This window comes from Solanum lycopersicum, chromosome 8, assembly GCF_036512215.1.
Source record: "Solanum lycopersicum chromosome 8, SLM_r2.1".
In the NCBI taxonomy this organism is placed as follows: domain Eukaryota; kingdom Viridiplantae; phylum Streptophyta; class Magnoliopsida; order Solanales; family Solanaceae; genus Solanum; species Solanum lycopersicum.
The window spans coordinates 3,511,536-3,537,880 of record NC_090807.1 but is presented as its reverse complement, the minus strand read 5'-3'; the positions used below and the strand labels follow the sequence as shown (position 1 = coordinate 3,537,880).

The 26,345-nt window shown below is 33.5% G+C and overlaps 2 protein-coding genes across 7 annotated transcripts; both read left to right on the top strand.

Annotated features, from left to right (window-relative positions):
- Positions 1–2,709: 2,709 nt before the first annotated feature.
- LOC101259463 (mitochondrial inner membrane protein OXA1-like) lies at positions 2,710–12,043 on the top strand. 3 transcript variants are annotated; one of them, XM_004244585.5, is made up of 10 exons: positions 2,710–2,829; positions 4,159–4,646; positions 5,445–5,535; positions 6,999–7,046; positions 7,265–7,323; positions 8,419–8,494; positions 8,575–8,706; positions 9,480–9,587; positions 11,102–11,156; positions 11,246–12,043. In XM_004244585.5, the coding sequence occupies exons 2-10, from the start codon at positions 4,171–4,173 to the stop codon at positions 11,542–11,544; spliced, it is 1,344 nt and encodes a 447-aa protein (XP_004244633.1). In that variant the 5' UTR covers positions 2,710–2,829; positions 4,159–4,170; the 3' UTR covers positions 11,545–12,043. The 3 variants fall into 3 exon arrangements, with proteins under 3 accessions (XP_004244633.1, XP_010324644.1, XP_069143865.1); XM_010326342.4 differs by having other exon boundaries at positions 2,732–2,829; positions 4,163–4,646; XM_069287764.1 differs by having other exon boundaries at positions 2,788–2,829; positions 4,145–4,646.
- Positions 12,044–13,092: 1,049 nt separating this feature from the next.
- On the top strand, positions 13,093–26,117 carry LOC101259176 (long chain acyl-CoA synthetase 4-like). 4 transcript variants are annotated; one of them, XM_010326338.4, is made up of 20 exons: positions 13,093–13,190; positions 13,422–13,581; positions 14,811–14,874; positions 14,975–15,064; positions 15,522–15,578; positions 16,638–16,686; positions 16,944–17,020; positions 17,419–17,458; positions 17,538–17,632; positions 19,532–19,699; positions 19,809–19,919; positions 19,989–20,076; positions 21,455–21,521; positions 22,005–22,080; positions 22,181–22,298; positions 23,710–23,955; positions 24,044–24,183; positions 24,783–24,965; positions 25,041–25,160; positions 25,865–26,117. In XM_010326338.4, the coding sequence occupies exons 2-20, from the start codon at positions 13,433–13,435 to the stop codon at positions 25,898–25,900; spliced, it is 1,974 nt and encodes a 657-aa protein (XP_010324640.1). In that variant the 5' UTR covers positions 13,093–13,190; positions 13,422–13,432; the 3' UTR covers positions 25,901–26,117. The 4 variants fall into 4 exon arrangements, with proteins under 4 accessions (XP_010324640.1, XP_010324641.1, XP_004244632.1 ...); XM_010326339.3 differs by having other exon boundaries at positions 13,176–13,317; XM_004244584.5 differs by having other exon boundaries at positions 13,184–13,324.
- The last annotated feature ends 228 nt before the right edge of the window (positions 26,118–26,345 follow it).

Sequence of the window (26,345 nt, the reverse complement as noted above, 5' to 3'; positions counted from 1 at the left end):
TTCTTTAGCTTTGACAATTTCACCCTCCATTTTTTGTTCATGAACAATTTCATCCTCTAATTCTTCTTCTCTTTGTAATAAACATGTTTCCATGCAATTCCCCATTATTACTATTTCTTTTTTTTTCCCTTCTTATGAGATGAGAAAGTTGAAGATTTTGTAAAGCAAAAAAAAAAAAAAAAACCCAATAATTTAGTGAGAGAAAGAAGAGAGAGAGAGAGTTGTGAAGTGTGTAGTATAGTATGCATGTGTTATGGTTGATTAGACTTTTTATAGAGAAATAATAAAGCACATATAGAATAAAATAATATTCTATCGTATGTAATTTTGAGAATGAAATCGTCTTTGATAAAAAAAAGAATTTTATTTATAAAATAAATTTGAGATGATTGAAAAATCTAAAGTTATATATATTAATATTTAATAAATAAATATGAAACTTGAACTAACTTTTTTTTAAAAAAATTTTGGTGTATACATAACTTCTATGTTACCTGTATAAAACTTTTCGATATAAATTTTATTAGCTAGAATTCAAATTAAATATTGAACGCTAAATAAAAATTTTAGTTACATTGAGGATACACTTCATGTTATTGATAATGGTAAATTAATTACGTATATGATTTATATTATTTTTTAAAATATATTTATATAAAATGCGTTTTTTTTAAAAAAAAATTCGCGAATAAATAATACGTGTCTTTATTTTTTTTGGTGTATACATATAATATTGAACTCGTTATTGCCAACTGCCACGCGTCCTTCCAGGCCATGCTAAAGAGCATAGTACGTACCGTGTTGCACTACCTCCATATATTTTTATTAAATTTGATAATATAATATGTGTAATATATATATTTATATATATTTTAATTTAATTTACGTGATATTATTCAATTTAATTCAATAAGAGAAAAAGTAAATTAGAGAGGATATTGTTTTTGAAGACGAAATATATTGATTTTTATGTCCAAGAAACATGAAATTTGATGATTTTGAAACTTCTTTAGCAATGGTGAAGTGTTTAACCAAATTTAAATATCTAAAATTAGATTATTTTTTTTTTAAAAAAAAAGTGCAAATATGTGTTGATAGTTAATAACATAAAATATTTAAAAGCATTAGGTGATAAATAGCTTATATTTTTATGTGTCGAAAAATGTCGGTACTAAGTTTCATGGAAAGAGACTACTAACATATATTGCTAGTCCAACATGTCACATTTTTGTCTCACTAAAGTATTAAATATTTTATAATATATAGTTAAATAATTTGTTGAATATTCTTTTCCAATAGCTAGCTACAATTGCATGACTAGAAAGAAAATTTATTTTTTTCCCACTTGGTACTTTTATCATATACATTTGGAAAATATTCTTTCCCCATTAGCTAGCTAGAAATTGCACTACTACCGCCATCCGAATTTTGCTTATAAATATTATTATTATTATTATATTATTAGTATCATTAATAATAGCGTGTGTAAAAATAAAGATATTGAGATAAACGTATATATATATATATGTATATGGTCATATAGAGATAGAAGAGAAGTCAAAATTGAAAGATGAAGAGTATCACACCACTTTAAACATGGATATGTTTGTTATTACAAAGTCCAATTGGGATATATGTTTAATCGATCCTGATTCTATAATTCAAGTATTTTTATTTTTGATATATATATATATATATATCACAAAAAGAAGAAATGATTATAACCACACTTGATCAAAGAAAAAATAACTCAATAATGATATAACAATTTATATTTTACAGATATATCACGCTCTATTTATAAACTGAGCTCTATTTACAAACTGAATATGAAGAGTTAAAAATAATTTCACATAGTTTCAATTTATAGTATGATTCACTAGAGATGAGTGCCTTTCATTAATGACACTAAGCATGTTCTTTGTAGTTACGAATGACAAGTGAAAATTTAATACATAATGACTACATATATAAATTAATTCAATTGTTCATATGTATAATATGTGTTAACAATGAAATTCGAACATTGGTACAATAACACTAAAAGAGTTTTAAGTAGTCATCGTAGAACTATTGAGTCAACTATATGATTTATTCATTGAGTGCTCTATGTTAATTTTATACGAATATCTATTGATTTCTACATATATATATATATATATATATATATATATTTTGTAACGAAGTTAATGGGTGCTCGAGCACCCAGCGAACACCATGTGGGTCCGCCCCTGGTTGTATATATATGTAGATCCGTCCTTTTACAACTATGAAGAGATATAGTATTACAATGCGAACGATCTCCATAATAAGTAAGGTAATACGATTTTTGCTTTTTAAGAAAAATATCATATTATTGAAAATATATTTGAAGAGGAGGTAAACACTAATCTATCCATCCAACATAAATATTACTGTAAAGCTAATTTGACCTCGAATAATAACTTCAATTTCATTTCAGTTCTTATCGTTTGTTATATAAACATTAAAAAAAAGTAATTTTCTCTTTAATAAGCATATTCTAGTATTTGATATGACTCTTCTGGTACGTATGATTTTTAATTTTTTTTTGTATCGTTGATATCAAACTAACAAATGAAGTTTTGTCAAGGACTAAATTTATTAACTTTTATTAAATTTTAAAGGACCAAAATTGTTTAGTCAATACTTAAAAGAACTATTTTCAGGCTACCTCAAACTTAAGGGACCATTTTTGTCATTTTCTCTTTTTAAATTAATTCATAGCAATAAACCTTAAACCCCATGCCTAAACCTTCTTCCCCTGTTTCAGTTGCTTGTTGGATCCAACTCCAACTATAACATTTAACTGTAAGTTCTCAATCTTTAGTACTCTTCTTCTATTGTATTATTAAATTTGTATCCATGGCCAATTTCAATCAGTGGAATCACAAGTTGATTTTTTTTTTTTAATTTTCCCCCAAATGGGGATCTTGAATTTTGAGTTTAAACTGAATCTGAATTGTATTACTTTGGTGTTCTTCAGTTATTTTGTATTTTTTGTGCCTCATAATTGCTGAATGATTGTAAAGGTTTAGTCTTTCTTGAGTGGAGGGTCTATTAAAAATAACCTCTTTTTACCTTTTAGAGGTAGGGGTTAGGCTGTGTACACCCTGGGATTATAATGGGTATGTTGTTGTAGTAGTAGTCTTTGGTGTTCAAATTACTATTTTGAGTATATAGTGTAATTTTGGTATGTTTCATTTTTTTTCCTGTGTGTCGGTTATAAAGGTTGTTTAGTCTTTGTAGAGCTGAAGGTATATCAGAAACATCCCCTTTACCTTCGTAAGGTAGGGGTAAGATGTTACTCGATTGCAGGAATTCTCAATGAAATCGAGGATTGAATTACTGTTTCAAAAGTAACCTCGAGAAGATAGTCGAAGAAGAAGAATTAAGAGAGAAGAAAGTCGACGATTGAATTACTGTTTCATATATGATTGTACAATGAGTTGATTACAAGTTATATAGTAATTGGATGACTGAAATGTACAGCTATTGATTCACTAATCTAACAGAAATTAGTTATAATTGCCTAACTGGTTTCACTGCAGCTGACTAACAGAGTTAACTACTTTCCGGAATGCTAAATCTATCTCTAACTCCTTAATTGTATATCATAAAACTGTGTACACGCTACACTACCTTTCCGGACTCCACTTGTGGGATTATAATGGGTATGTTGTTGTCGTAGGTAGTCTTTGGTGTTTGAATTAATAGTTGAGTATCACTGGATTCAAATAGTGTTGTTTTGGTATTCTTTAATCATTTTGTATTTTTCTGTGCCTCATGATTGTATAAAGGTTTAGTCTTTCTTGAGCCAATAGTCTATCGGAAACAACCATTTTACCTTCATAAAGTAGGGGTAAGGTCTATGTAGCAGTGGGATTATACTCGGGGGCGGGTCAAGGTGTTCATTTGCAGTGTTTTCTTTACTGTTTGTACATGGTTGAAGTGATTTTTTATGTATATCTAGTAGATATTGAAACCCCTTTGACTTTTTGTATGTTTACTTCTTCATATTTTAAATGCCTCTTGTGAAAGTCTGTCTCTACCACTGATTGTACTGGGTATGCTGTTGTTGTTGTAGTCTTTGGTGTTTGAATTACTAATTTTTCAGCTAAAAAAGTTCATATTTTGAAGGAAGCAAATCAAATGGCTTATCGGCGAAGCTTAACAACAAGAGCTAAGTTTCTTTATCAGCAAAAAGGAGCTACTCCAGCAATTTCTTACACCCATGATGATGATCGTAAAACCCACGACTTACCCAGTTGTGAAAATCCAAGAGTTTCCAGTTTTTTTCAACCCCGTTATGCCAGAAGTGAAATTAACAGTTTTAATGGCTCTAAAAACCTATTTCAAAATCGGAGATTTTTCCCTTCACGCCTCATGATTCCGATGAATTCGGGGTCTATGTTTACCAGGAGTATGTCTAGTAGTGTTGGTGGAGGAGCAGAGAAGATAGAGTACATCAGTGAAGTTGCTGAGCTGGCTGATAAGGCTGTTGAAGCAGTAGCTTCTCAAGTTCCAGCAGTGAATGAGGTGGCAAATGCTGCTGCGGACTCGTATTTGCCGGTGAAGGCATTGCAGTATTTGATCGATTATGTTCATATTTTTACTGGGTTTGATTGGTACGTTTTGCACGATATTGCTTCTTTCAATTGATGTAATACTGTAGAGGAAAGATAGTGGTATAGTTATTCCAGGTTCAATAAATTCGAGGGATAGTTTGAGGTGTATTTGGTACGAAAGAAAACGTTTTCTTACTTATTTTCTGGTATTTGGTAAGTAAGTACAAAATATTGTCCCAAAAATATTTATATAAAATTTAGGCTAATGCTATAAAGGTGAGGGTAGGGTGTAGAAGTGTAAGGTGGGGGCTCTCGGGGGTTGGAGTGGGATAGGGTGTGTTGGAGGATGGGGGGAAGAATGAGATGCCACTCATGGAATTTGTTTTTCCTGCTTTAACCATGAAGTCATTTTTCTCATTTTAAAGTAACTTGTTTAGACAAGGTGTTCTTTTAAAATTTTGATACTAATTATGGTACCTACTAATCATGGAAAATATTTTCTCCATATCGAACACACCCTTGATCCATAGACAACTCATTCCCATTTTTTTTGGATTAATGAGGGAAAGGAAGCATGTTCCTGAAGTCTTTCCCGTCGCAAAGAAAAAGGTTTATGAATCTAATTACTTACGTTGAAGCTCTCTCTTTTCTTGTTGTAACTTTAGGGTGCTTTTAATTTTGGTTTATGAGAGTTTTTCTTAGAATTTCAACGGATGGAAGAAATATTTCATCTGAAATGCCTTAGGAAACCTTAACATACACAGTTTGTTGTTTTAATATAACATTGACAAGTTGAAATCAACTTGTGCTATATGTAATGACTGACCACTTTGTTTTGGAAATTTGAATTTTCTCTAGGTGGGCATCAATTATCGCTACAACTATTGTTATTCGATGTATAACTCTACCATTGATGATTAATCAGCTCAAGGCTACTACAAAATTTGCGGTAAGTTTCTCTGTAATGCATCTTAATCTTTGTCTTGCTTAAGCACTCCTGTCAATTCTTTCCAAACCTTCAAGGATTGCAAGGCATTTCAGAAGCTCGAGGAGCCTTTCCAAGTTTATTTTTCACGTGTCTCTTTGTTTATTTATTAACTTGTCAAGGCAGTTTCTGGTAACCATTTTAATGCACTGGTGACCGTCGAATAGGATCTTAAGGCCCATTTAGGACACTGGTTTATCTTAAAGTTTCAGGAAAGAAAGTAGAAAGTGAAGTCAGAAATTTAAGTTGAGTGGTGGGCCGGTGGCAAAGGTATTGTCTTAGAAAAAGAGGAAGCTCAGCAAATGAAGTAGGTGATGGATAAATGCTCTTTTTGAATTAATACCAGGATCAGGGGAAAGGCTTTTTGCTCACCTCATATACCTTAAAATTGTTCGCAACAAAAGATGCGTCCAATTGATTTCCAACTTTCTTGATTGGGCATAAGAACATTTGCAAACCCTAATATGAGGGCTTCCATTTTTGCCCTGTTGTAGATTCTTTTTTAGTTGTTCTTGATCTTTTGTGTTCCTAAATATAATTGTGAAGCAGCTGTATTGAGACTATTGCTTATAAGTAGGATAGGAGTCCTAGCTACGAGCCTATGAACTTTGAGTGAGATACATGATAGTATCCCTGCATTTAAAATACTGTCATAAGTTGTAACCTATCAAAAAACAAAGTGAAGACAGCATAGTGCCTTGTAGATACTAGATACTAGATAGTTGATGAAATAAAACCCATTTTTAATTTGCTGTAACAGAATTCTTTGCAGTCCTCAATCAAACTTCAAGTGTCTTCGTATTTTAGTGTTAGCTGTTCATTAGTAGGAACTGCTAACTGCAAGTACAAACATATGACATGTGCTTTCCAGTTGTAAGTTGCATAAAACAAGCATTATTACCTTCATGGTCATATAAAAAATTTTATTATAGCATTTATTGGAGGGATATGAATGGTACTTGAGGCATTTCACAAGTTATTTGGTTAACTGGTTTTATTCGGCATACACTTGTTTTGCATAATGAAAAGTATCTTTGCAAAGTCTGAGGAGTAAGGTGTTATGCTTCTCTGTAATCTGAAACAGACAGTGATGATTGGGTTCCCTTATCTTAGCTCAGTAGATACTCAAAAGTTCGACTATTTTAAGTTGGTCATCAACTTATCACAATCCTTCTCTTTATTTGATGTGAGACCTGCTATCTGAAATTCACTTGTGAACTTCGATTCACTTTGTTAAAATATTGAATTAACCAACTATTTGTTCATCTGAATCAAATCTTCCTTTAAAGAACTATAGTTATTTCCATTAATATATCATGGTCTATTATCTTCTCGAATTTCAATTTTCTTGGCTATTCATTTTCACTTTTTTCGGCTGGAATTCACTGTCCATCCATTTATTTTACTAACAAGCATGTTTTCTGCAGATTCTGAAGCCAAAACTGGATGAAATTAACGAAGAGATGCAAAGTAGGGTAGGTTTTAATATGATTCTTTTCTTTGGTTCATTTTGGTAGACCCTCTCGTTATTATCATCTCTTATTTACTAACTACAAATAGATGTATATTTTTCTGAATTAGCCAATATATCAACGCGTCCATACTGATTTGGTTTTCTACCTCTCATGACATTTTCCTTCTAATTAGCTAGCATGCCAGAATTGCCTTATTGAACTTTTTACATTGTTACAAGGGTATGGCTCCAGCAGCTGTGGCTGAAGGTCAACAAAGAATGCAGGCAGCTATGAAGGAGTAAGCAACTTTTTAGTTAATGATGCCGCGACTATTGTATGACTTGTTTAAGTTGCATCTGGTGTAGCTGATAAAACATTACTAGCTTCTCATATGAAGGCATACCCACAAATCCTCTTTTTTTCTTTTCTACCGTAAAGACTATGCAAATTTACTTTTGTGGTTAACTTTTTAATTACCGAGTACATTTTTCCTCTTCTTCTAACATTTGTTTTGCATTCAACTACAGTTGAACTTCTAAATGGGTGTCCTGATACATGTAGATTCGACATGCAAATAGTTTGAGTAGATCATCTTAATTACTTCTCTTAAAGGATCATAAATTGCAATTTGCACCAACAGGACTCTAAAGAGGGGCTGACAAAAATGAATAAAAGTTCAATTGAGACTGGTATTCAGGTCATTAATCAACACTTCTAAAGATATAAATGGGCTTTTTGGGTATCCATTCCATTTTTTAATCATGTAGGGACTTCCTAATTCTTAGAAGTTTAATGCTGATGATCCTTCAGACATTTACCCTACTTGTGGAGTTGGCCTTTCCTGGTTTCTATTGCCTCCTTAGATGTTCTATTGGGTGCTTGTTTGTATAAAACCCAAACACTTGATTTTTATATTGGAAATAAGTACTCCCCCTGTCCCAATTTTTGGGACACTCTTTTCTTTTTACTCAGTCCCCCAAAAAATGACACCTTTCTATATTTAGTAATAATTTAATTTTTAACTCTCAATTTTACCCTTAATGAGATGATTTATAGCTACCCAAATATATATGGCTTATTTTAGACCACAAATTTCAAAAACCTTCCTTTCTTTCTTGAACCTTGTGCCAGTCAAACACTTTCACATAAATTGGTGACCGAGGGAGTAATAACATAAAATTTTGGGTTAAAGCACCCAATCTCAAGAAGTACACAACTCTACATTAAAGACAGTTGAGCAACCGTGACTTGAAAATTCTGGGTTTGCCACTGGCTTTTTCTAGCACCTGCCATGATTTTATAAATGATGATAATACTACTTGTATAGAAGTGATGGTTTAAGTTGATTATTTCATATGATTATTGACTTATGAAATCTATGACATTCTTTCAGACATGGAGTTACACCCTTCACTCCCTTAAAAGGAATTTTAATACAAGGGCCAGTCTTTGTCAGTTTCTTTATGGCTGTAAGATTATCCCCTTTCTGCTGTCTATTTCCCTCCCAACCATTATCATCACTGACTTCATTTATCACCTTAAAATGCAGATTTCAAACATGGTAGAAAAAGTCCCTTCTTTCAAGCAGGGGGGAGTATTATGGTTTACTGATTTAACTGTTACAGATAGTATGTACATCTTCCCAGTTTTGACGGCATTGACTTTCTGGATAACGGTGGAGGTGAGTTGTCCCTTTTTTTTTTCAGTGCATTACTTTATGGTGCCTTCATTGACTATACCTTTTCCTGTTCTCTAATGGAGCATTATTCTGGATGATTGCAGAAGTTTGGTGATGCTGTTTACAGTTTAGGATGTATAGAGAACTTCCTCTTTTTATTTTTATTTCTTACGAGAGAGTAGAGATTTGGTTAATAATTCAAACCGGGGAATACCGGCTAGGCCGCTAGGGTAAATTTTCCTAAAGAGATTAATTGAAACGATTGTAAATTTAGAGACTAATTCTATGCAATTTGAGCTTTGACCTCAAGCTCTTAGCAATCTTAGATTACTTATGTTATTGCATCATATTGATCTTAGTTTCTCTTGTTAAATCATGCTACTTGGCTGGACATTGCTTGTTAGTCTTGAATGCAATCATGCATCAACATGGAGATAATATTTTAAGCTCATGTGTGATGTAATGATTAGATGCTTCCTGGTGTTTTGGCACTGGTTTCCTTTTTATTCTAGGTCCACAATGCCTGCTTTCTATCACCTTTAAATCTGACTCTGGTGTAATGTCTCGATTATATTGCTTGCTTGCATGTCTCCCTCAAATTCCGCATTTGATTTATTTTTTGGGATTAAAGTGCATAAAGATTTGTTATTTTGTTTATATTGATATCAAGCTCAGTTCTTTACTAGTCGTTAACAAATCTTACTGCCTTTATCGAGATATCTTCATAAAATGTAATTTCTGGCCATTTTTGTTAACCGGATTTTATTCTTTCTCAGTGCAATGCTCAAGAAGGACTGGAAGGAAATCCTTCAGCTAAAACCATAAAAAATGTCTCACGGGCCTTTGCTGCACTAACTATCCCATTTACTGCTGGTTTTCCCAAGGTGAATAATCCAAACCAACTCATGTATAATGATTTTATCATGTATCAATCCTATTTCCCTACGTTTTGAGTAATCTGAGGTAGAACTTTACATCAGAAGTACATAGATATGCTTTCAATTCATATTCCCCGTGTCCAACCATTACTTTTTTCTTTATTTTTTTCCTGGTGTCCTGATTGAGAACATGCATTATCTTTTGTTTTTGATTGTTGAGTATATCCCTGAACATTTCTTCTATAACTACCCAGCATAAGAAAAGAGTGGCAGCATACATTTAGTGATGAAAATTTTAATAGAGCCTTGTGGACGATCTCTCATCAGCTGTTTGCCTTTTAGATTAATTAAATGTGATATATGAATTGGGTGGCGATGCAATTCCTTTACTGAAGATTAATGGACCGTTTGATGAAGGAAATCTAGATGAATAAAATAGCTTTCTTCCCTTTATTCTTTTTTTCCTCGGTGGTCTGCGATTCTTTTCTGAGCCTTACCAATATGCATTTGGTTCTTTTTACCACATTATTAGTCAAGTTACAAACATGGGTGCCCAATAATTATTAGTCACATTACAGACATGAAAACTAATTATTGAACACCTAGACAATTCGCCTTTCTCAATCCATGCCTATTTAGTCGCAGCACTCATGTTTGTAGTTGGTTTATGTATCGTGTCACAAATTGTGATCCCAACTCTTATTCCTTTTATCCTGTTGCTGACGTATTTTTATCCATTTCATACATGCCACCCGGCCAAGGGTGTTACTTTCTCTTAGTCTCATCCATGATCTATTTTATCATCGCAATTTTGTCTTCGTGACCTAGTGAAATTTATCCTTAGGAAATTGCTTGCATGTGCTCAGGTATGCTTTATAATAAAATACGGTTTTAGTCTTATGAGCATGCAAGATGCAACTGGATTGTCAACAACATTAAAGCACCTCTTGCTCATAAGTTCAAGCATAGATGTTATTCTGATGTGCTGTTGCATTTTCGTGAATGACATTGTCGATTTGATTAGCCAAATGCAGATGTTGCTATTAGAGCCTCAATGGACTTCACTTGAGGTTGTCAATAGGCACGGTTTCATCAAGAAATCATCATTTTATCCTTGGAGTTGTTATCTTAAGAAAAAGCCTGTCTAAGATTTGGTATTTCTTTCAGATAGGTAGTCCCCTAAGAAAAACTTTAAAACCATATGTTTGTTAATTTTTATTTTATTTTGTTCTCGTCCATTTAGATGTATTTATTGAGTTCATGTAGGTCTCGTCCCTTGTATGAGCTTTCATGTGCGTGCTAGCTCTTTTCACTTCTCTTTAGAATGTGTTTTTTTGGGTGCGTGCGAGCTGTCATGTTTGTTTGATAATTCTTTATGTGCCACATTATCCTTGTAAATGTTATGTGCTTCGTGTTTGGAATTGATTTTAGTTCTTTCTTGGTTTATTCTTTCATTTGTCATATCGATATGTTGATGAATCAAGACCATTAACGTTAAGGATGCACTTGTTTCATTGCAGGCAGTATTCTGCTATTGGATGACCTCAAATCTATTTTCACTCTCATATGGATTATGTTAGTATATTTTGGTTTATTTCCTGCATAGGCATTCGTCTCCCGGTAAACATGTTTCACTTATAATCTTGTGCCTTCTTGTTTGTCAGTGGTTAAAAGACCCGCGGTTAAGAAGTTTCTTGGCGTTCCTATAATACCTGTCACTCCTAAATCTGAACAAAAGCCAGCACTCCCATTTTTCGAAACTCTCAAGAAATATGCTGCAGCACATAAACAAATAGCAGAACAACAGCACATGCAATCATCGTCTGCTGTGGCATCAGAACCTACAAGTCAAGGTTTATCATCGTCATCATCATCATCGTCATCACACTCTGTTCTTGGTCAAAGGATCGCAACCTTGGAGAAACAGGTAAAAAGAAGAAAGAACAACAAGAAGAGGCGATGAACACGCATTATTGAAAGTGAAAAATTGGTCAAGCAGATCGCTAGTTATTGGTTATTGATGGCGCGTATACGCAATTAAAAGTTATATTAGTCAAGATAATTGTTGCAGAAGCTCATTTTCTCCACAAAATTCATGATTCTTGAGAATTGTAGAGATTCATATAGATACACCATCAGAAACATAGTATTCTTTTTTTGTTTTGTTTCAGTTTTCATATGAATATAGGCATTCTACAAATGTTGTTTACTCACAAAAAATTTGTAATGATGACAAGAATATGTACTACAGCACAAGATGCATAGTTGCTGTAATAAACAACTCCATTTTTTAGTTTTTTTCCTTTTGCAGAGTTAGGATTTTCACTGTCTTGAAGATCGTTAGAATTTCGTATTGGAACTCGAAGAGAAAGGAGAACAATGTTATAATTTCCAAGTTCTCGATGTGTAAGTAAGTTGTATTTTGAATGTAAGGTTTCTTTATGAGCATGGTATTTGGATCAGCTTGTGCGTGGTACGTGTTATTCATGCTAATACATATACTGAATAACTCTATCTACTAATACTTGAAGGTACGTGTTATTCATGCTAATACATATACTGAATAACTCTATCTACTAATACTTGAAACTGACGAAAAATCATTGCTTTGGATGGAATTCAAATTGAACTTGGGACCTTACGGCTTTCGATTTACTTAATTGATCATTAAGTCACAATTTAACAGTACTCTTGATCGCTTTTAAATACGTAATTTATTAAACTAAATGTCCTTATATATGACTCAATTTCGAATATACCTGCTACAATTTAAAATAATGTACATACTTTTAAATTACAAATTTTTTTCGTTTACACCTCCTACAGGAATAGATTGAAAATAATTATTTATGTTTTCTTAGTGATATTACCTAATAGATGGTGTAAATGTAGAACTTTCATGATATAAAATATGTAAACATTTAATTTTAAAAATACATAAAGTGAAACTGAAATTGAATCAAATATAGAGTTAATAATATTAAATATCTATGTAATATATTGTTATTAACTCTATATTTGATTATCTTTAACATACTTAATTTATTACGAGTATAATGTAAAATATCTTTATATATAAAAGTATTAGCAATTTGATTCTAATGTTCAAAGTTATAGTCGTAACTAATCATATTATATGATATGAGTACATGCCTTAAATATAAGAGCTTGGTACGAGATCACATATTCGAACTATAAAAACAACTTCATGTAAAAATGTAAAAAATAAGATTGCATATAATAAATAATTTTAATATGAGAAATTTCATAAAACAAATAAACATGATGTATATAAAAGGTCACATGTTCGAAGCATAAATTAATAACCTTTATGTAAGAATAGAAAATAAGACTACGTACAAAATTTGATTATTCAAATTCCTAACGTAAAAATATATAAAAAGATAAAAATATATATAATAAACCTTGATATAGTATAATTTGTTAAAAAATTACATATAACGGGAGAGTTAGTGCATCGAATTCGACTTTTTATATAATGGTTTGGTACGTCAAAATAGTTTGCACTGCATGGAGGAATATTCTTATATTTTCTATATAATAATATACAGAGTTATATATTGCGCATAGAACACTGAAAATTTCTCCGTAAGACTCGTAATTCTGTTCTCAAAATTCATCAAAATTATGTATTAAGATTTAATCTGTTCATCTAAATTGCACTAATTAATCACTCGATTTGGCGAAATTAAACGTGAAAAGCTACAAAATATTGGTGATTTGTACGAAAATTGCACCTTTTTTTTCCCACTCGATTCGGTGAAAATCGAACGTGAAAATGTATTTATATTGACGATTTGTGCGATTTTTGAAATACAGAGGAATCGGAGATGGCGGAGAAATTCATCATCGAAGTGGAGCCGGCGAAGCCAGCGAAAGATGGAAAGCCGTCAGTCGGACCGGTTTATCGGAGTAAATTCGCGAAAGACGGTTTTCCACCGCCGATTGAAGGCTTAAACAGCTGTTGGGATATTTTCCGGTAAGATTTTTAGAAGGTGAAAATCAGATTATTTAATCGAGGAAATACATTTTTGGAAAAGAATTATTTTTGAGTTACCGCAATTTCTTTTGACTAAATTGCATGTGGATTTATTTCTTTTCGAAATAACTGTAGTGTTCGGGTCGGCTAACTTTTGGTGGATTTCAATTTGACTGATCTGATTTTAATATTTGCCTTTGTATTTATTGGATGAGTTAGCAAAGAGAAAAAGTGTAGTCTTTTAGCTTTTATATATATGTAATGAGTATTGCAAAATCTTCACTTTTACTAATTTTTGTAAGATAAGGTTTTCCCTTTGTCTCATATGGAGCCTAAGCTGTTGTTTTGACTCCTATATATGTATCTTTATAATAGTGGAGTGAAATATTACAGTAATAGTTAAAAAGCTAATATGATAAGAAAAATTTAACACAATGGTGTGGAACATTTCAGACATCTTAACATCAAAGAGTGTCTTATATATTGAGACAAAAGGGAATACTATGTCTGAACTTTTTGTTTTAGTTTTACAATAAAGGTGTAGTCTTTTTGTATTTTTGATGAGTAATGTGTAGTTCCCAGGTTGATTTTGACATTTTCTTTTTCCTTATTGCAAAATCTTTAGACCTCCTTTATTCAAGTAAAAGCTGCTATCTCCGCCCTTTGGCTGTTAATTATGTTCGCAAAAAACTTGCTTTCCAACACTAAATGGCAAATGTGGAGGGAAGTTGCAGTTGACACATCAAATACATCATACTGCCTTAAACATTACTCTATAAGACATACGTGTTGGATACTTTTTAACCAGAATTATCACTGAGTTCATGTTACCAGAAAACATGTATCAATGAAGTCATTGTCATTCTATCTATGCAACTTTACATGCACACAATGACTACTCTGTTAATCTCAGATATTATTTGCCAGTTTCCAAGAAAACCCTTAACAAAACTCTGCTTATGATACTTTTAATTGTGTGGTTTCCAGAGAGGCTGCTCAGAGTTATGGAACGCCTTCTACTCTTTCTTCAGTGAAATTGAGCTTTATTTATATAATACTCTTTTATTCAGAATAAAAGCTCATCCAAAATCTTGTCATTGTACTGAACTTGCATTAGCCTTGGCATGATGTAGCGTCGTTGTTAATGTTACTTTTAGTTGATGATGATGCTTACAAAAATTTACTTTCTAATATTAGAACTTAAAGATGTTTTCTTGTCCATGTCATAGTTTGTCAGTGGAGAAATATCCAAACAACCGAATGCTTGGCCACCGTAAGATTGTGGATGGGAAGGTATATTTTACTCAAGTCTTATGCATTAATTTCAACTTCGAGAAGGATTCTGTTTTCTGATTCAACTGCTGATTTTTGCATTTGTTTCTCTTATCTTCAGCCTGGGAAGTATGTGTGGAAGACTTACAAAGAAGTGTATGACATTGTCATAAAAGTAGGGAACTCCATCCGAAATTGTGGTGTAGAAAAAGTAAGTACTCATCTCTATATGGTATTATGCTGATAATTTGGCTGACAAGTGAACAATGCTAATGATAAAGTTTAATCATTGAATACCGTAGCAGTGTAGCTAGTGGAATTTAGCTTTTTGTTTATTGCCTAGTTCTAATAGGACTAGGAGCCAATTAAAAATCAATGTGCCCCTTACTCGAAGGTCTACTAATGCTCTCAAGAAATGGTAGGCATCTTCTAATGCACTTTTTCAGCACTTTGGTACATAAGTTTAGTTCCATGTTTAAATGTGGATTATCATCCTCCTTGGCTGTTCATTTTTCCCATCATTGAGGTATGTTTTTCTTATCCTTTTTGTAATTCATGTGTCTATTTGTCCTTCGTTTATTTTTTTAGTTTTACATGTTGATATATCCCCCTTGAGTATTCATTTCAATTAGTGGCTTACCTCCTGTTTATTTGATATCTTATGTTAGGGAGGGAAATGTGGTATTTTCGGTGCCAATTGTGCTGAGTGGATTATCAGCATGGAGGTATTGCTCGTTTCTGTTGCTTAATTTGTGTATGTCTGGAGTGTTTCATGTTATTTGTTATGTTTTTTTTTTGTTAATTGTCTGGTCTCCATTGAGATCAAGTATCTATGACAAGGAAATTCTATTAGTGTGATTTTTCTTGTCACATATATTGGCACAGCTCGAGTTGCCCGATGACATGGATATATTTACTCATAGCATGATAATGTTTGGATTGGATGTCTACTTATCAGTTTCTCTTTCTAGCTATCTTTACAATTTTTGAAGATGCTAGTGATAAATTTTTGAAAGCTGAATGTCACATCCATTTTCCTCTCTTTCCTTAATACTAAGCTCATTTGAATGATCACTTGTCTTAACTTTTTTATAAGTTATTCAACCAGAGATCTTAATTGACATGAATAAACACCAGTTTTAAGCATTACTAAATACTTGGATAAGAACAAAGGTTTGGGACTCATTAACGGTTTCCACTTTTCCTCCCTTCAGATTTTTTACGAGTTGTGTACCTACTTCAACTTGTGGATTATTTCATGCTTCCTTTTGGTAATACTTTTTTATTAATCAATCTGGATTCTGGATCCCTCAATTTGTTAATTTCTATCACACATCTTTTAAACTATGTCAGTCCTCTTTGTTTCCATGCTTTCCCTTCATGCTCTAAAAATATCAGTATTCTGCCATAACAAGGATGACTTTTTGTTCTATGAAACAAAGAAACAGATCTCTGGACTACACCAGTACATCTATATTATTAAATTGCTTGAAATTTCTGCCACAATAGGGATGTCAGTTGATTTCTTTAAATAAAGTATGATATATTTGTACAAGTCCAATTCAATTTAAACTACCCGAGAAGGAAAAATAAACCCTCTCTCACTGCTCTTATTTCCAAGTTCACTTTCAGTTTATCTGGGTTTCATATATTTGTGATCCTATCTTCGCTTCTCACTCTCTATTTGTTTCTGTTTATAATATCTATTGTTTGCTTGTACAGATGTTAGAAATAAGACATCGTCTGCAATTCTTATTGTCTCTGATAGCAACTTATTAATGCAGGCATGCAATGCTCATGGACTTTACTGTGTCCCTCTGTACGACACCTTGGGTACGCATTTTCCTTTGTGCGAATAGTGGTTCCAGGCTCTCCTTGTGATAGAATTTGTTATCCTAGTGGTACTCTTAAAAATAATAGAAATGTCCTAGGCTCATTGTAATGTGATGCATGATGGTGGAGTTTGACTATCAAGAGGCTATCTCATTTACCAGTCATATGCCTTTTTATATTCAGTTTCTTTCTTAGAAGAAGGATTCTCATGCCAATGAAATAACTAATATTCAATAACTATCTTTATATGTCTTCAGGTGCTGGTGCAGTGGAATTTATCATTTCCCATGCAGAAGTTGCAATTGCTTTTGTTGAGGAGAAAAAAGTTCCCGAGGTATGCATTTCAGGAGTTAACTTTTAATAGACATATTAGATAAACTTCTCAAACATCATGTTCGGGATTCATTAAGCATGTTGATCTCCATTCTAGTTATACATGACTTTCTACTCAGGTCTCATTGATATATCAAGTGTATCATGTGTTTGAACTTCTATTCTGTTCTAAAAATGTGTAAATGTTTTAGACTTGGACATTATATTTTTAGAACTTTTGATTAGTATAAATTTTAGAAAAATATGTTCCAATAAATTGGATAATTGACAAGAGAAATTTCAAAAACAACTTTCCAAGAGATTGTTCGTTAAGAAGTTTACTAGTGTTAAATTTGGAGCTATGTTCTTGAACATTCAGGGGTGTGATTTTTACTAGAATTGTCTTTTATGCCTTTTCAGCTTTTGAAAACATTTCCAAATGCTGCAAAGTACTTGAAGAGTAAGTCGACTTTTTTTTTTTTCCGGAAGTATGAAATTCCTCATGTTAATGGCAATTGTTTCCTGTTCTTTGTCAACAGCGGTTGTGAGTTTTGGGGAAGTGACTCCTCAACAAAAGGAGGAGATCGAAAAGTTTGGAGTGTCTCTTTATTCCTGGGATGAGTTTCTGCAAGTAGTAAGAGTTCTCTTTTCAACTTTTATCTTTCTGTTCAGATTTCTCTAATGGCTGTTTAAGGGTTACCAGTAGTGTGTAGTAATCTGCATGTGACTTCTAACTCGGGGCAAAAAGGGGAAATCAAGATCTTTGGATCCTGAGGAAAAGGAAAAGGAAGCTAGTGCAAATAGATTTACATGTTGACTTGCGACTGATTCCAATTTACACGATTTTGTTTAGTATTTCATCATTTCAGTTTTGGTATGTTTTCCTTCTCCCAGAATTGACCTCCAAATTCTTCTCCACATTTATTCTTGATGTTTCTATTATTAGATGTGGGGCTACTTATGTAATTGATAATTATTCTTGGTCTGTTGTTTCCAATAGTTTGGTGAAATTGTAGTAAGTTTAACACTTTTATTAAATGACCTGCTAAGAAGAACCTATATAGACTAGCTGGCAGTAAAATTGAACTTTTCCTTCCCCTGACTTTCATAGTAATGTTATCAGTATTCATGCATGATGGTTTTCCTAATCTCGGTCTTTCTGAATATCAACATATCAAATCCTTCTGCTCTGTTTTGAAGATGTGCAGTTTCGGCAATCGCCTTGACAGCAAGGTAAATGTGTTAAATCAAAAACTAGTCTAGATTTTCTTTCAATAGGTTAGTTGATCACTTCAGGAAGGTTCTGCTTGAGATGAAGTCAAAGGATGTTGCTTGGTTGGGAGACTCAAACATTAGTTTAGGACCTCTTATGGTTCATTCAGATTGCCTTGGTATAACACTTGCTCTGGATGATCTCTTATTCTATGTTCAATTTGTTTTTCTGCGTTCCTTCCAACTGGTGAATTATGCTTCTATTAATCGGATAAGACTAGGGACTTATGAAAAGCTAGTTAGATATCAGGTTCTAGCTTCACAATTTTCATGCTTCTGAAGAACCCTTCAGGGTGGCCCAACGGTTTGAGCTTGGGACTTCCATGTTGGAGGTCTTGAGTTCGAACCCCTTGCCAGCGAAAGCAAAGGGTTTGCCTTCTGGGTCGAGCTCATCGCACCGGCTTGCCTGGTGCGGGTTACCTCTCCTATGTGGTTTACGAGTTATTGCAAGGAGCGGGTTTTATACCCTGTGCGCACCCAAAGGGTAGGTGGCTGCGGGTTCCCCTTCTCATCATTATCTTTTCAAGTTTCTGCAGAAATTTCACCAAGAAGTTTGGGTGATTTTTGTTTGTGCATGCTTGTTAGTCATCCAGTTGACTCATCAATTTCATTTACTATCAAAATATTCATGTTTGGCTGTGCACTGGATCATAGAAAAATATGTGAAGAAATAGTCCCCTATGAGTTGGAGGATAGGAAATTAATTACTCCTTCTGTTTCAATTTGTTTTTCTTCATTCGACGCAGTACAAAGTCTAGAAAATAAAGAAGATTTTTGAATCTTGTGGTCTTAATGCAATGTACCAAAATGTCTTTTGAATGTTGTGGCCTTAAATATGTCGGGTTAGATATTGGGGGTAAAGAGTAATTAAATATAGAAACTGGGATTCTTTTTGAAACAGACTAAAAAGGAAAAAGGAAAAGCAAGACAAATAAACTGAAATAGAGAGATAAACTGAAATAGAGAGAGTATGTTATTACTAAGGCACAGGTTCTGGGTTGAAGTCTAGTTCCACACTTCCTAGTACTGCCATATGGTTGGCCTATATAGAGAATTTGTTCAATAAATGAGTAGGGGGCTTAGACACAAACTATGGACAAAGAAATGATTGTTTTTCTTAAAACTTTTTAGGCAACAAGAAGTTCATTCACTGGGAATATAATGATTGATGCACCACTCCCCTACATTTTTTTTGGACATCACATACTTATATAACCTTGATTATTCTTTAAGCTAACATCACACTTCTCAATATGTGCAGGGAAGCAAAAATCAGTATGATCTTCCACTGAAGGAGAAGACTGATATCTGTACAATAATGTATACCAGTGGAACAACCGGAGAACCCAAGGGTGTGATGATCTCAAATAATAGCATTGTTACTCTTATAGCTGGAGTGAAGCGGTTTCTTGAGAGTGTAAATGAGGCGGTGAGATATATCTTCTTTTTTAATTGCATGTGTTTTGGTAAAGCATACTGAGAGTTTTACTTTTGCTTAAAAAAATGTCTTTAAGTTTTATCTAACCTTTGTATTGCAGCTGACAATGAGTGATGTATATCTCTCATATCTCCCCTTGGCACATATCTTTGATCGGGCGATTGAAGAATGTTTCATTAGACATGGCGCCTCAATAGGATTTTGGCGAGGGGTAAGATTTCCAAATCTTTCATGAAATGTTGTAAGAGCTTATCTTATGCATTTCTTATCATGTTTGCAGGATGTCAAATTACTAACTGAAGACCTTGGAGAGCTGAAACCAACTGTCTTCTGTGCGGTACCTCGGGTATTAGACAGAATATATTCAGGTAATATCTTACCCTCCCGTACAATTGATTCATATAAAGTTTCAAACTTTTCCATCCAATCACTAATGTTGACCTCTTTTTCTAATGAAAATCTGTGTTCTACTGGAGTACCCATGTACTATAGATGTGACTTACGCAGGAAGTGTGTAGACATTAAATTAATAATAGAAGAGTTTTTTTCTCTATATAACAATCATGTCTGAGCCACATTTTGCGCACCTCGACTATGTCAGTGGATACATGCAACCTCCGTCAACAGAAGTATTTAGACAGATGCGAAAAGATCACCTAATGCCTTTCTCCTCTACTAGGATTTAAACTTTGGTTCAAGGGCTTGCGCCAACTTTATTGACCAATAAGCCATATCCTTAGATGTTCTTTCTACAACTTAACAGATCTCCACACATTAGCACAAGACATAAACTTAAGCTATGTTGTAGATTATGCTTATGGAAATGAAGGATGTCATGAAAAATATGAATCTTAGTAACACTTGTGCTCCAGATAGTAACTCTTGTAGAGGTTTGGAATTATCTTGCAGAAGTTGGTGTATTATGGCTTACAAAGTAATACAAACTATTCACTGTCACATTAAGGAGCTGAAAGATGCCACGAGTGGAGAAATAGTACCTAGATTCCGACGGATAAGAAGGAACCATCACAAGTATGGAAACAGTGGTAGCAGATACTAAGGAGTTTTCCATGGGCGTGGTTTATTAGCTATTTTCTTTAAGCTGGCACTTGTTTATTCCAATTATGGATGAGCTAACCCACATTATAAATGCTTAAGTCTCATGGCGTGTGCTATTTACAGACAATATCGAATAATTAATGAAACTACGGTGTCTACCAAAAGCTTGAATTATTGAGACACTATTTCAGGGTTTTAGTACAAGTAGAAGTAACACTGTAACACATAAATATGAAGTGCATTTTTCTTTAGTAATTTTACACCTATGGAAACATGTACTTTCTATAAATTATTTTGCCTGGTACAAGCCAATTCACTCCATTCTTGTTCCCTCAGATCTGAATATAAATCAGAACAAACCGATGTCCTAAGCTTGAGTCACTGCCACACCACCATAATTTCAATGTGCTAGACTTGAGAAAAAGAATCAGATCCCCACTCAATGAAGTGTATGTAGTTATATAATAAGCACATAACAATCTTATTTTATCTAACTGTTTAAACTTTTAGATAAGGTTATTCACGCAATAATAAGGATACAATCATCTTCTGTTAGAGACAATAAGATGTGGGATTTACTGTTGTTCTCTGTGGAATTTGCTTCTTTCTCTCAGTATGCTTTTGACTTTGTGCACCTTGAGTCTTAAAATTCTTGGTCATTTGACTAATTGCCACAAGCATTCTCAGGTTTGCAACAGAAAATTTCTTCAGGGGGTCGGCTAAGAAGCACGTTGTTCAATATTGCATATGCTCGGTAAGTTCTGTTCCATATTTCTCAAAGATATGACAATTTTTTTGGTCAATGCAAACATCAGTATTTTGAACTCGGTGTTTGAGCTTTGAAGTGCTTCAGTTGTCTTAATGATGATCTGTTGCCAGGGAAGGCACTGTATCTATGGTTGGAAAAAGATGCATCTGATGGTGGTCCCTTTTGATTTTTGGAAATACTATTTTACTTGTCTGGCATAATATATGTGTTTCACATTGTTAAATTTATACCTGTACTCTTATACAATTCTAGCACTTTCTGTGCTACTTCTAAATGTAGAGATTAGTTCTGTGAGTCAATACAAGCTTTTTCATTTTTGAATTGGTTTTCCATAGAAGTGCAATTGGTTGCATTCTGTATATTTGAGAAGAAATTCGGTCCCAGTTTTTGGTTTAATATGAATACTGGAACTCATTTGAGGCATTTTCTTTTGGAGCCTTTACCTTACCTACATTTTTAATTCCGCAGAAAACTTCAATATTTGAAGGATGGGTGTAAATATCACGAAGCATCTCCAATATCTGACAAAGTTGTTTTTAGTAAGGTGGTGTCGATACTCTTGCAGCAGCTAATACATCTTCTAAATTTGCTTCCTGTCGTACCACTAAATATGAAACTTTGGTTGCTTTTTGCTGATTTCTTAGGTAAGAGATGGTCTAGGAGGAAAAGTACGTCTTATATTATCTGGAGCAGCACCCCTCTCTTCTCATGTAGAAGCTTTTCTGCGAGTTGTAGCATGTGCTCATGTTCTTCAGGGATATGGTATTTTATTCAAATCCTCACATCAATTCCATCTATGGTGTTAAACTTATTGTCTTACTCCATCCCAAAAAAGATCAACAAGCTATTTGCTTTTTTATTTTTTGTAAAAGGATGTGATTATTCTCATGGTTTATAATCTAGTCATAAGTGACACCAGTAGTTGTTCTGTCCAAGTGTTTACTATAGCTGAAGTAACCTTTTAAACTATCCAGCAGAAAAGCTTTTATTGTAGTTTTACAGAAAGAGATCTAGCATGGTAATTTAAGCTTTCTGCTTGAATTGTTCTGAGATTTGGCATTTCTGTAGCTTCTATTCTATGAGGAGTAATTTATTGACATTTGGCAAGTACTGGGACTTGGCAGAAGTTATGAGTTCATTCTCAGTTTTGACCATGTTGCAATGACTCTTCACTTTTGATGCCGCACCTGTGTAGGATTCTCCAAAACAACACTACTTATAGAGAATTTAATATGCACCCATTGACAATTATGAAGAGTCCGAGCAACATAACTGACCAGAGACTTCTCTAAGCCTACATTTATTACCATAGATGGTATTAATAAATGAATTTGGCATCATCTCTCCGTAGACCCAACATGTTATGTTCAATTGAAAATTAAAATAAGTGATGTTAGTTTCCCTAGGATATAAAACTTAAACTTTCCTCTCAAATTTCCTCTGCACTCATCTGTTAGCATAATGTTAACTTAGCTGAAATTTGATGCATACTTTTGTCAGTATTGAGAAATTGTTGGCTTTTATGTTTTGCACGAATAACGTGTGTTGGACATTGGGTGGTCTTGGGTTCATTCCATGTGGGCTGACTAGACCCAGTTTTGAAAGATATAAGATAAAATTTAACTCCCTCTGTAAAGTCGAGGAAATAATTTAAATGGTGTTTATAACCATTCGATGTGACAAACAATTTTAAGTAAATTACTTAAGGTATATGGTTGGATAGACTTTTTGAAAAGTTCTAAGTCAATATTTGGCAGTTTTCTTTTTTATTTTTTGTGAGAAAAGGGTAACTTTATATTTGATAGTTTTCTTTGTAGTATGTGCAGTTTGAATCTCAAAACTTTCTGAAGCAATAATGAAGTGTTATTGGTTGCCAAGTAGATTTATGGTCCTGGTTAGAGAAGTCATTTGTTGCTAAGATTTGGACATAAGAACATAACTCATCTTGCAAACCGTTTTTGAACATAATAAGCAACTTTGGATTAAATTATTGTGATACGTATACATTTAGCTGTCATTTTATGTCTATACTGTAATTTTATTTTAGATTTTTAAAATATGGATGAGAAATTCTTTGGTTGCTTTATATTGCCTAAGTAATTGGATTGCTGTTCCTGATTATTTGCTAGTGCGTGTTCTTGCCAAAGCTGACGGTTCAGCATTTTACTTTTAGGTCTTACTGAAACATGTGCTGGTACATTTGTATCACTACCTAACCAGTTTGATATGCTTGGTACGGTTGGTCCTCCGGTGCCCAATGTGGATGTGTGCTTGGTGTCCGTTCCTGAAATGGAATATGATGCTCTTTCAAGCACACCACGTGGAGAAATATGTGTGAGGGGAGACACTCTGTTTTCTGGTTATTACAAGCGTGAGGATCTGACAAAAGAAGTCTTGATTGATGGATGGTTCCATACAGGTTTTTCTGGAAAAAGAAATTGCTTGAACTGATAACTGTCCCACTTGTTAAAATTTTTTATTGAACTTGTCTCCAAAAATCTTGTCAGGGGATATTGGTGAGTGGCAACCAAATGGTAGCTTGAAGATAATTGATCGCATGAAGAATATTTTCAAGCTATCACAAGGAGAATATGTTGCAGTCGAAAATTTGGAGAATGTATTTGGCAATAATCCTGTTATTGAATCGGTAAGCAATCCCAATTAGGTGCATTGGCCTCTTAACTATAGTAACTTGGTGACTTCATGAGTGCAATTTACTTTCTGAACAAATAAGGTAGAAATTTTCCATCTGCTGTGTTCACTGCCTATGATCTATCTGTGTGAACACTATGCTTTTAAAACAAAGAAGCATTATTCATTTCAAAATCTCATTCTTTAATGTTTAATTAATTTTGTAATAATGAGATGGAATGCATATGTAATTTTGGGCCAACCTTCACTCTGTTCATGGTTAGCCGTGCTCACTATAAATGTTTGATAGAATGTTTTTGGGCATAATACAACGGATATTTTATAAAGAATAGAGCATATCGGTAAACCTGTTTATTATTTGAATGTTCTATAGAGATAGAAGCCTTCATCTTCTCTAGTTAGTCGAATTTGTTGAGCCTCTTCAGCTCATGCTGCATCTCATCTTGGTTGACAAACTTTTGAAGGGTCGATTGGCTCTGAACAGCGCTAGCTGCATTATTGGTTCTCTAGGATTAGATAATATGGTCTAGTAGTAACACAGTTATATCCACTTTACACTCTAATTCTCAGTTTTTTCTTCTTGATTGGCTTCAGGTATGGGTATATGGGAGCAGCTTTGAGTCTTTCCTTGTTGCTGTTGTTAATCCAAGTAAACAACAGGTTGAAAAATGGGCCAAACAGAATAGCCTCTCAGGGGATTTTAATTCCCTCTGTGAAAATTCAAAGGTGAAAGAGCACATATTAGGGGAGCTCACAAAAGTTGGAAAAGAAAAGAAGGTTAGTTTCTCTTCGGCCTCCGTGACTGTTTTTCATAATTTTATGTTTTGCTAACATGACTTATTTTCTTTGCAGCTGAAGGGATTTGAGTTCATAAAAGCTCTACACCTTGATCCAGTTCCATTTGACATGGAACGTGACCTCCTGACTCCAACATTTAAGAAGAAAAGACCACAATTGCTTAAATACTACAAGGTAAATTCTCTTTGATCAAGATAGGTCCTTTATCAAGACAACTCCAACTTGTTGGGGACTAAAGCTTAGTTTTTGGTGTTCTTGGTCCACATCCAATCCATTTTCTCTTTTGTCTTCCTCTTATTTAACTACTATTATATTGTCTATTACGGGGAAAGCAGTATGTTGCATGCTTCTTCGCCTAGCTAACAATATTATTTTAATGGATACAAGAGGAGTAGACATATGACCAATGATCTTGTGTTCTTTAGTCTGTTGTTGACATCTACTGTTAAAATGTACCTCAGTGGTTGAGAGAACAGGTGATTTTCTCGGTTTTGGGCATTCCTCACCATGTGAACTAACTTTTGAAGTTGAGTTAGACCCTAGGTCCTCGTCTTCTCGTGGACTACTCAAAGACTAGTTCATGTTTATGAGCATAAATATTGGTTATTTAGTTCATAGCATGATCAATAATCCACAATGCCCAAGATTGTTCTTAATTTTCTTGGTTATATTTAGAAGGAATTTGTCTAGAAAGACTTAACCTAGCGAGGATCCATATAGACGATCATAACCTGTTTAGTCCTGAGGCATAAATGTGATTATGTTATTGGTATATCATTCTGTGTGCACTCAGTTTATGAAATTCACATTACGAAAATACATTTCATAAGCTGTTTTTGTGTACATGTTCTTTTCTGATTTGATTCAACTTTGTGCAGGACGTGATTGACACCATGTACAAGGATGCTAAATGAACTTGCAATGCTTAAAAATAGCACCTTTTTTTTTCTAACTAAACTTCCTCTTTTTATGTTTTTTTGTTTTAGTGTTGTACATAGCACACTCAAACAAATATAAGATTGTTTTATTCAAAACTGGATCAGACCCTGTAATACATGGGAATGCTATTTCTGAACACATTGCATTATGTAACTAGATTATGTTATTGCACAAACCAATTCAAGAATCCTATCTTGGTTCTCAACAATAATGAGTTTGTATTAGTTTTTGAATAATTGAGTATATAACTACATATATATGAGGTAAATTCCTTTACTACATCAACCATCAGGTAAAATTGATCACATTTCAACTTCAATAAATAAGAAGTTAGCTTGAAGTTTCAATTCCACAAACCCCAACATATTTGATATGAAGTTTCACTTGTGGAAGTAAAAATTTCATGATTGTAACTATTCT